The 12,092-nt window shown below is 38.8% G+C and overlaps 1 protein-coding gene across 1 annotated transcript in view; it reads left to right on the forward strand.

The window, feature by feature from the left end:
- tbxas1 (thromboxane A synthase 1 (platelet)) overlaps positions 1 to 12,092 on the forward strand; it is a 46,540-nt gene that overhangs the window by 31,619 nt on the left and 2,829 nt on the right. Inside the window, exons 8-10 of the mRNA XM_056765679.1 lie at positions 65 to 213; positions 397 to 527; positions 605 to 952. Coding sequence (XP_056621657.1) covers positions 65 to 213; positions 397 to 527; positions 605 to 952 — 628 coding nt within the window. The remainder of the gene's footprint in view (positions 1 to 64; positions 214 to 396; positions 528 to 604; positions 953 to 12,092) is intronic.

Consider the following 12,092-nt stretch of genomic DNA (forward strand, 5'->3'; position numbering starts at 1 on the left):
AGTATTTTTAACATGTAATTACAGGCTTTAGTTTTAAATGTGTATGTCGTCTCTCTTTGTGCAGGTGTTTCGGCTGTTTCACAATGGATGTAATTGCCAGTGTGGCATTCGGTACGCAGGTGGACTCTCAGAAAAATCCTGATGATCCTTTTGTGCACCACGCCTCTAAGTTCTTCTCCTTCACCTTCTTCCGGCCCCTCATGATATTCCTCAGTACGTCCCACCCGCACATCCAATACCTAAGCATTTATTTCTGCCTCATTATTTAGCAATGGATATCACAGCTTGTAAAGTACTCCCATCAGACGATAATGCGAAATGAATTTTCATTATGCTGATATTATGATTTGCATATTTATGATATGAGAAGGGAGAAAAACGTTTTCTTTCTTTCAGTTGCATTTCCATTTCTTCTTAATCCCCTTGCTGGCCTCATCCCCAACAAATCGAGGGACGAAATGAACCGTTTCTTTATCAGCTGTATCCAGAAGATCATTAAACAGAGAGATGAACTGCCACCAGAACAGGTATGGCCGTTCAGTTGCTAAAGAAATGAACAAGACATATGACATATTTGCCACTAATGGTTAGTCGCCGTCTGCAGCGGCGGAGGGATTTCCTGCAGTTGATGCTGGATGTCCGGAGCAGCAGCAAATTTTTGTCTGTGGAGCATTTTGATGTGGTCAATCATGCTGATGAACAGGCCTGCCCAGATCAGGAGACGGCCAGCGGGGAAGAAAACACTCAAAGCTCTGGCCACGATTCTGCTAAGCGTGTCCAGCAGAAGAGAATGATGACGGAGGATGAGATCGTGGGTCAGGCGTTCATCTTTCTGTTGGCCGGGTATGAGACGAGCAGCAACACACTAGCATTCACCTGCTACCTGTTAGCGATCCACCAAGAGTGCCAGGAAAGAGTCCAACAGGAAGTGGACGAATTCTTCTCCAGACACGTAAGAATTAAATTACATTTATACCTAGAGGTTTAAGGAAGTCTTTATTTAATTTCCTACAATATAGACCCTTTCATCGGACGCACAGGCCCAAAGTTCGTCTGGTCTATGTTTGGTTGTAATTTTATATTTAATTAATATTATATTAAAACTACTCAACAGTTATTGATTCTTTGGGAAGGTCTACCAGATATCAAGTTTGTGCCACATAACGTTTGTTTATGTTGTTAGCGCTGAAACTGTCTATATTTTGTAAATGACATTCTCTTTAGCATTTTAAAAGTGTTTGTTTTATATTAGCTCTACTCCTACTACAAAATTATTTTTATTCAAGCTGTATTTACCTATAAGTTTCTAACCTTTTTTAGCTGGTTGGTGCTTGTGGTATCATAGTTTTAGGCACACAAACAAAACAAAACAAAAAAACATCCCTCTTACACAATACTATAGTAATACATTCACATTTCATAACCTATCAACTTACATATCCCAATACATATATCCCTCCTACACAAGCCTAATAATACATGTCCCTTACATATTAACCATCACATTACACATCACACACCACAAGTTTGTCATTTACTGTTCAACAATTTAATTGATAATGGAATCAAAAAAAAGTTTTTTTGACATTCAACAACAAGTTGTGTTCCTTACACCATTTCACAACCCCTTCTATCTGTGATCTATACGTGTCCACATCTGAATTCTTTGTCAACAAAGTGAGTATAGCTGTATCACCTGAAAATGTTATAATATAATTATTTGCATGCTGGTTCTTACAGTTATTTGTGCACAATGTGAAAAGAAGGGGGGAACTTACACAACCTTGAGGAGCACCAACGTTTGTGATTGTTATGTCAGAGTGTAATGTTTACAATTACATTCAATCATTTGGCAGACACTTACAAATGAAAGAGCATTTGACATTTTGCCATACAAAGTGCAAATAAATGCAAAAAACTAAAATATTGCGTATTGTTAGTTAAATTTTATCAATGCATTGTCTAACGTTAAAAAATACAACCCGATTTTAAATTGTTTACAAGTAATGGTAAAATAGATCCATAATGCTAAGAATTGGCAATAATATCAGGGATGTTTCGTTTTGCAATCACCACAGACTAACAGACAGAAGGTTTTACAGATTCAGTAAATCTGCAGCATTGTGAAGCAGCTCTTGCTTGATTGGATGTGAGTTACGTGAGAGTTAAGTGGATGGTTTGCAGTATGTCTGCTTTATTACTCTTTTACAGTATAAAAATAGCACTTGCTATGATAATGGTGTCTTAATTTGATGTCCTATGTGTGCGCATAATGTGCTACTAGTGAGAGACACAGAGAGAATCTTGATTAATTCTTGGATTAAATCTGTAATCTGTGCTGTAGAGAGCTAGACAGGATGATTGGTCATGAGAAGTGTGTTTTGGACTATTTAAATTGGGATTTAAATCCCTCATGAGTGATGTTTGTTCCTCCACATATCAGGGGTCACATTTCCTCGCAGTCTGAGATTCTGCAATCACACACACAAGTGCTTATATTATTCTGCAGACTATATATACAGTATTAGATGATACAAATTATGAAAATGCCCGAGGAGAGATCCAAGCCATATCCGGGGACTAGAATATCATAAAAATTTGTGACAAAGTGCGCATTTATGACCTGCAAGCAACCAGTCAAAATAGCATCCTTAGCAACCACTTACAGTAGCAACGTACTAAAAACCACCTTAGACCTTTGTGAGTACATAGCAACAACCTGGCAACCACCCAAAACACATTGTCATTGTGGCAGCAATTTCTGCGAAAAAGGAACGTCTAGTCAAGTTTCTTTTGCTGTCTGTCTTTATATCCGTCAACTGCTATGTCGCTTATTAAATGCGATGTAGAGCTCTATGATTTCTCTATGAGATGCATCTAATGGTTTACAACAAACAGACTGCTTTGTAAACCAACACCTGCATCACTTGAATCCTAATACCTGCAGCTCAGACCTGGCAGCCGCGCACCGGAGGAGGGGATCAAATGCAGCTCTGAGTCCCTCTATCTACTTTCTCATCTCATTCAACCGTCTCGTCCTCTCTTTCAATTTAAGAGCTCCCTTTCCACTTCCGATATCGTTTCTCTGGAAGTCAGAGTCGTTTTTTGTAACAGTGGGAATATATGTTCAGAGCGGCATCTAGGAAATCATTTTTCATGGGTAAAAATGCAAGGCCGAGCGGTGGGGGAATCTTCTGTTTAAAAAAATTTGCGTATTTTCGGGGCTATTTGTTTTAGAATGCGGTCTGACGAATCTCTCATTGTAATGCATCATTCACGATGGTTGTTATGTAACACACCTGGCAAAGAGCCGCCGGCACATCTCGCTAACCCATCATGCTTTACATTCTGCCCCCTGGTTTTCGAGGTTAGCTGACAGGCTCCCCGTGATGGAAAACAAACCGGAGAGATGTTTATTAACCCGCTTGCAATGAAGTTTTCAAATAAAAAAGCTTTTGGCAGAAGTTATAAAACCAGTAAGCATTACAGCCACAGCAATAAAACTCAAGCCCAGTTTTAGTCTCACGAAGCCTTACGTCCTGAGTCTACCGTATAGCAGGCGATAACTTAATATTCTTTTTATATCGAGCAGCTGGGGATCCATACACAAAGACATCTGGCCCTGGTGCATATTGAAGGTCAATCTCATCTACCCTGCTACTGTAATGTCTGTCTGCGCTCCTGTTTAGCTCAGGGAAAAAGTGTCTTCCAATCCTCCATTAGAGGGGTTTTATTCTCTAAACGCCCCTCACCGTGTGCGGTTTTAGCTCTCAAATGTCAGACTCTCTTCACACACCCTACATGAGGGCACTGAAAGTGTTTTTGTGCTGAAATGCACTGGGGAAAAAGAACCGCTGAGGGCGTTTACTGAGGGAAGTGATAATGAATTACAAAGTAGTTTGGAACTTGAATAAATTGTCATTTTGGATTAAAGTGTCAACTAGATGTATAAGTGTGAATCAATGTAAAGCAAAATGCATCATAACAGTGCTCTTCATGACTTACAGTATATAAATGCCAAACGATATCTTTAGAAATCTTCATATCGCTGCTGTTCTTCTGAAACCTTGTAGCTCCATATTTAGTTTTTTTTAGTCATACATTTTTAGTCAGCCTTTATTTTTGTCACTGCGTTTTGCAACCAATAAAATGTAGAAAGAGTGCTTGTCAACTTCGACAACACATTATTTAATCATTTAAAAAGTAATGGTTTTTTTCCATTTCCAGAAAACAGCTAATTTGGACAGAAGAGCGACGATAGTAAAAATACATATTTATCTTCTGGCTTCAGAAAACATTGAATTTAGCATTTTTACATCCAAGTCATATAGAGCACATTTACGGTGCCATTTGTCTTTACCTTAGACAGTCTGTAAAATATTTACTTTTATGTTTCAGAAGGACACCAGGTTGAGTAAACGTTAACAGAATTTTAATTTTGAGGGGAACCGTACCTTTAATAATCCGTGAAGCTGATGGGGATAAATGACTTGTTTTCACTTACACCCCCATGACCTTAACAAACTATATGTCAAGGGTGAATTCTGGAATTACTGTTATTGATTTGCCTGTTTCTTTGCCACTGAGACAGTTTAAGTGGCAAACATGTAAATGCCTCGCTCGACTGACTTAGTGAACATGTCACAGGCTGCGCACATTGTGTCTTCTGGTCTAGCCTTTCATTTTCTCTTCCTGGCCTGCGTGGCGCCTCCCCGGGTGCCTGTCATTAATTTGCCTTTTTTATCTGCATAAATAACAGGGATCTGAAGCAGAGCGCTACCTAATGAGTCATCCAGAGGTGGGAGACGGGGGCAAGGGGGCTAGAAAACCAAACCAAATTATACGTTTCCAGCGTACAAAAACCTCTGCACAGTGAGAAAGAGAGATAGGATCGCTCAGAAAGACAAGAAACTGTTGTTTTAGGGATGATTTTATTCTATAATTCTCATAAAATGTATAAACAGCATATTTAAAAAGATAATTCATTATTTTCACCATTACAGAAATTGTTTCGCACTGTGGTAAGCTGAATTTGGGGGAAATATGCTTAAGTGTAATGAAAACAATGCACACCAGGCAACCCCCTTTAGAGATAGTAAAATAGTTTATCATATTTTTAGCAAAGATAAATAATTTTCCCCAATTTATTCACCCAAGCAGATCTACTTGAGAGAGGTTGGTGAAAATAGTTGATTGTCTGATTTTTACTATAAATGTTTCTTTACAATTTTCTCTTTATTCTACACATACGGCAGTCAATGAATATGGGTAGTTGATGAGTAATCGTAGCCTGTGGTGTGATAGACAAAATTGTAGAACATTTTATTTGATACATTTGACAAAATATAAATAATAATATACATAATTAACGTTATGTTCTCTAAATATTTGCTATTTCACACCCTAGGACATGGATGTACGGTTTATTTGCAAACTACCCAGATATAGTACAGGGAGATAAGGTATTGAAAATACAGATTAGCTTGTACAGTATTGATTTGATGGGTACTTTCAACATGACAAGACTTAACCATAGTGTATAATGTTGATATGCTCCCTGTAAGATTTTCTAATGGATACAGACTCTTTAGGAGGATTATACTAACAATGTGAGCTTGAAAAACAGGTAGTTCTAATGGCAATGAGTTTCTAACATCCATTTTTGTAAGCCAAACTATATACGACAGGCATTTGAGGAATTTTCTGTGAACCATTTAGTTTTGTGGCAGGTGTGTGAGAGAAGTAAAGACGCAGCAAAATATAACTATTGGAAAATATCTTGATACAGTAAATAAAACAAAAAAATATTTAGTTTACATTCAGTTTATGTACACAAATAGGTCATTTATTCTACACTATAGATGCTTTGGTTTTGTAAAATGGATTATAATGCAAATGGTTTATAATGCATTAAAGAACTGTTTCTTTCTTCTGTCTTGAGCTTCAGATGGTTAAGTAATTTTTGAAAACAGATTTCTTACATAGATTTTACACACGACTATGGCATGCAAGTGTCCCATACATAGCAAGAATTATAATATAACTGAGATTCATTGGAATTATTTTGATCGCATCGTCCTTTTTGTGCAGCCATGTAGTTTAGCACTATGAAGACAGATATGAAGAGTGTAAGAAAATATCCCAAACAGAAAAGTGTGAAAGCATGAAGGCAAATTAAAAATACCAAAGAAGACAGGGAGATTTGGTTAAAGAAGGGAGAAGACAGAGTGGGAGAAAGAGCAGCCAGTATGATCCGTGAATAATTCATTGGTGACGTGCCTCTGAGGCTCGACCTCCAGGGGGCTCTTTCCCTCATTCAGGTCTGTGATGGGCTCCCCCCCCCTCCCTGAAAGCCTTCAAACCTGAATAAAGAGCTCCAGTCTCTCCGCTTAATTCAATATCACAGTCTTTGATCCATCTGTATTTGTCAGTTCCCATTGCCAGACCTCCATTGCCAACAGCCTCACCTCTTGAAATTAAAATATACAACTTTTATACGATGTAAATCTTAGTATAGTGATGTTGTTTACCTGAATTTAAATTCAAATGCAAGATTTATCACAGTTTATGTGTGCGTTTTATCTTTTCATATCAATGCAAGAGAGAGGTCCCCATCCACAATGTTCACACTGCGGATGAAAAAGTACATCATATGCCACTATACGAGTAAAAAAACTATACGCTAGGTTTGAAGGTACATGGGTCTGTATGGGTAGATATTTCCGTCCCACCTACGAGCAGCTTGTCATGTGTACTTTTGCAAGCTCTGTACAAGTCCCACACGACTTGGCAAGAACACACAGAGAGATGCACATAAACATGCATGTGCATTCATGCACAAATACAGTCACGGACCACTGCGTCAAACCCTTCACGATGTTACCTAACAGAGTTTTCACATCAACCAGAACTGCATCGTGTAAAGAGGCAATTTCACAAAGTTTCCTCCGAACAGATGCCTCCATTGTGCTGTTATGATGTTGATACTGTGGAAGGAGGTATACGAGTCCCTTGTTTGTTATTTCGTTTTGTGCTGGCCGTATCCATCCCCGTCGCATGTGCAGTTGAACAGAGCAGATGGAGTCATCAAACCACCGCTGCCACCGTTGAAGGGCCGGAGAATATGTAAGGACCCCTGGGACGGGGAGGAAGGAGACTTGTAATGTGCCTGATTTAAACAACCATAGCAAATCCGCAGTCAGTCAGCTAACCTCAACCTGACGCCTGTGAGACGAATGTCAACAGCGTTTGAATGCCTGCTGTTGTTTGAGAAGCACCTTCGCTGTGACTCCTGGCCCTGTGGGATATGAAAATGAGGAAACCATAGCGACAAAGGCTTTTAGTATTTATCTGCCATTTTTAAGATTAATACACAGTATGTATATATAGATATTTAATTACTATTTATTTATAAAAGAACGATTTAATTACAACTACTGTTAACCAATCTCATCATTGCCCTTAACAAAACAAAAACAACTAGATCACAGATGAAACTAGAGAACATCAATACAAGACATGAGGCATGTTCATATAGATATACCCAAATATATATAGATATTTTTGTCACATTGAGTTTTTAAATGTAGTTTTATATAGTTGAGAATTTTATGTCCGTCTTAATTTCACTGCTGACGGCACTTACACTGGCAAAGCACACACAAAGTATCATTTTTACACTGGACCGTAACCTTGCTTCGGATCAATAGTATTTATTTGCCAAAGCTCATGCTTACTTTATTTAACAGGTTAGCAAGTGTAAATTTGTGTACCGCACCTGTAAATCATCCTCCAAAAATAGAGACATAATCTTTCGCTTCCAAAAAACATGAAAGAATTTATTAGACGAGACTGCTTGCTTAATAAGTGAAGGTAAGCATTCGTGTCTGACGGAGGCAAAGGTGAGCGGAACCGTGCGGTGCGGCATCCACCGTAATGAGCATTTTAGCTGCGCTATCTAGCAGAATCATGATGGCGAAAACCTCATAATTGCTTTTACGGCAGGGAGTCTCATGACCCGTCATTTGATTGTCCATTACGGCTGTATTTTCCTGAACATTGAGTCAAATTGAATAAAAGGTGTTGGGGTCTGTGAGGGTGGGGTGATGTTAAATCCCAAAGGCAGCGCTTGGCCGTAATAGCTTTATCACAGGCACACGGCAGAGCCCTGTGAAGAACATAATGAGCGGTTGGCACGCGGACGAGACCTGCGGTGAGTTCACGGCCTAGCTGAATGGGTGGCGGAGGACGGGAGCGTAATGAGGTGCAGTCTTGATGGAGACCCGTCATCGTGGGTGAGGGTGGACATGAAGATGAGATGCAAGTGAGATGATTTCAATGCGTCACACACAAAAGCTCATTTAGTTGGTTTCGGTATTAAACAGCTTAAAGCCATTTTTCTGTCATTTATTCACTCTCATATCGTTCAAAACCTGCATGACTTGCCTGTGGACACAAAGGATATTTTCAGTAAACTGTTCAGTGGTTATATGTCCGTACAATGGAAGTCAATGGAGGCCAATGTTGTTCAGTAATCAACGTTCTTCTAAATATCTTTTTTTGGTGTTGTGCAGAAGAAAGTCATACAGGATTTGAATAACATGAGGGTGAATAAACAATAGAAGTTTGTTCGTAAACGATTGAATTTAAATGTCCCTTTAATAAAACAAGTTTACAGTGGGTTGTTATGTGCAAATTTGGGTCCGTCTGGTGCAGCTTTCTTATTGTTTGTTTTTCCCCTGCCATTGTTGTTTCCAAAGCCATGAAAATAATTTGGCATTATAATTGACTTCATGGTTCAAACCACAAAATAAATGGGGCTTTGTTGCAGAAAATATAGACCCCTTCTCATGGTGTAAATGCTTTTACAGAAGCCATTCTGATTTCTTTTTTATTTTATTTTAAATTAATAATAATACATTTTGTTCAAACACTTAAACTGAAACAGGAAGTTTTGGACCAGCTTTGTTTATATGTAAAGAGTGGTCTATAGCAAAGAAAATATATAAAAACCTGTTGAGTTTGATACAGTACATACAGTAGAAAACTTACCATTGTGAAAGGTAGTGATTCTCTCGTGTGCGAATTTCAGCCTCCACATTCAGCTCCAGACTCTACAAAGTTGCGTTCCAGTTGTGTTTCATGAAGGTTGGAATCTTCCAAAACCCACAATGAAGTTGGATTCGTGTCTGACTCCACTCTGGTCTGGATAACTTAATGAACCATTTATTCCCAATGTATAAAATCAAGTCCATGTTTCTTGTTGAACATTCAGTCTCACTTGGAAGTGAAGAGGGTTGTGAATTTTTAATTTAACATTTCAGACACAGAGAAAAGGTGTCCTGAGCTCCAGTGATTCTTCCATGCCTACATGGGCCTTGAAGATGGCACATTTTCCTCCACCAACTAAGACCTTAACCAGGTATTGATTTTCTGCTGAGGTGAATTGTTTGCCCATTGTATGCCCCTGGTTGTGTTGTGAAGGCGTTGGCCAGTAGTATTGTGTTGTTGAATAGAGCAAGCCCACAGTCTTCTGACATAGGCTGTCTTTGGTTGATAAGAACACAATCAATGACTCTGACACTTCCTGCAATTAGCTGCTCTGATTAACCATTTGGCCAAGGAAATAGTCACGGCAGGGGGCTGATTTTAAGACTTCAAGAGAATCAGAGGTGTTCATTTGGGAGTTTTACAATTTACAATTCTAAACCTACAAAAGCTGGTGATTTTATCTGAAATGCAGTATTTTTGTGTTGCATAAATTAAAACGATTAAAACATGTGACTTAAAAACAAGGTTATAGGTTTGAAACTAAACTATCCATAAGAAAAGACTTCTTATAGACTTCTGTTTAAAAGGACAGTTTGACCAAAAGTGAAAGTTTGCCATCACTTACTCATCCACGAGTTGTTCCAGATCTGTATAAATTTATTTGTTCCTTTGAACACAGAGAAAGATATTGCTTGTGACCAAACATTTCTTGGCCACCATTGACTACTATAGAAGGAAAAATGACAATGGTAGTCAAAAGTCCCCCGAACTGTTTGCTTTCCTATATTCTTCAAAATATCTCATTTTGTGTTCAACAGAACAAAGAAATGTATAAAGCTATTTTTCCTACTGTGGTTGTCAATATGGTCCAAGAACGGTTTGGCTACAAGCATCCTTCCAAGTATCTTTCTCTGTGTAGATATTTTGAAGTGTATACAGATTTGGAACAACTAGAGGATGACTAAATGATGACAGATGACTGTTCCTTTAATAGATCCACTAAGGAGAACTCAATCAAATCTCCTGCGCTGAAAAGGAGCAAACTCTGAGCAGTAAAATGATGTTCTCCATACTCAAAACACGCCATTTAGAGTCTGTGCATTACAGCGATTGGCCTATTACACAAAACACAATGTGTAGTGTTTGAAACCCTCTTACAAGATCATTGTATTTTATGGCCTTGAGTGGCTTGTTGCCTTTGTTAGAACAGCAAGTGGGCATTCATCAACATTTACAACAGCTATGATCTAAACAAAAATGACATCCATAAATGATCTATTTCATGCCTGCTTTCTTTCTTTTTGAATGTTTCCTTACAATTCACATGAAAACACAAAGACGGTCAAACATCTGGGTCTGTTATTATCATCTGAGCCATAATGAGTCCTGCAGCCTATCTGCCTCTGTTTCATGTTATCAGAGGACGATGCGAGATGACACTCATTGTGTTTGTACACTAACAGCACCCTTGAGCATCTCCTGTTTGAACATGCATGCCTCCATCACTATCAATAACAATACATAACCGACTTCATGCAAACCCTCCAGGGACGGGTGAGATAAGATGCAAAATTAGCTGTTTACAACCATCCAACTCGAACTTTCCCGTGAAACTGGAAGCCTACGTCTTGGAACAAAGGAAGGGTGAATAGGAACCAAAACAGGGCCAACTTATTTAGTGACAGTTGTTCAATTGTACCTTGGGGCACATGATGTTTATTTCAGTCCAGACCTTCATGTCACGTACGGTCTAAATTCACACATACAGAATCACGGGCGGCCAGCCGTAAACAGGAGGTTAAATGTTTAAAATTCAAGAAGAGATTGATTGGCTGTCTCCCGCACGACGTGAATGACGGGAGAAACATATTTATGGGAAACGGGTAAGGCTCGGAGGCCTGCAAGCGCTTTCACAAACCCTTAGCAGGAAAAATGAATCTCATTTTCTGGAGAGAGGCTGATATTAATACCAAGGGGCACAGAAATATGCGGTGAAATGAGTTGTTTTAGCAGCGCGCTCCTTTGAACGCGGCGGGGCTTTTTTGTCTCTCTCGAAATTAATTTGAAGGAAACGTTCAAGTATTTTTAGGTCAAAGCATTTCCGCCGAGACAGCGTTTCTTGTTTTATTAATTCAAACGGTACGGGCCTTTGGATTTTAATGATATGTTCTGTTACTTTTTAAGATCATTTATTTTGACTTAGTGAGAATGCATTAGGGTACTTGTGCGGCAGAATGTGTTTGTTGTTGCCGTACGAGACGAAGCAAATGTGCATTTCAATTCAAAAGAGATTTGGGCGTGAATTTAGAAACACTTAGATTTCAAACTTCATGTCGATCTGGAAAGAAGGCCAATAAACATGTTTGAGAGTGAGGTGAATTTTAGCATACTTATTTTGATATTCAGATTATATTTTTCTTCACCACGACTCTTGTGTAGACATTGAGCTTGTGAAGGGTGATACGGTTTAATATGTGAAGGGTGTGATACGGTCACAAAGTAAAGACAGATATAAGCAGACAAAACAGATATAAATATTCAACTCATCTATCTGATCTCGGTATAAAGACAGACAGATGTCTTTTATTTTGCTTTCTGTTTCTTTGCGACTTCTGTGGAGTTCTGCGAAGCATCAGAAGAGACACTTTGGGCCAAAATTGCCTGCAGACTTTGATCACGGTCATAAGTTATAGGTTCATTCCAGCAAAACTCACTCATTTTGATATACAGACAGGTATTGTGCATGCATTATGGCGGCATTATGCAAGATCCTCTTTAAACATTGAGAATCCGTGCACTGGGCTTCTGTTCGGTTTGTCTGA

This window comes from Triplophysa dalaica, chromosome 14 (genome assembly GCF_015846415.1).
Source record: "Triplophysa dalaica isolate WHDGS20190420 chromosome 14, ASM1584641v1, whole genome shotgun sequence".
Lineage (NCBI taxonomy): Eukaryota > Metazoa > Chordata > Actinopteri > Cypriniformes > Nemacheilidae > Triplophysa > Triplophysa dalaica.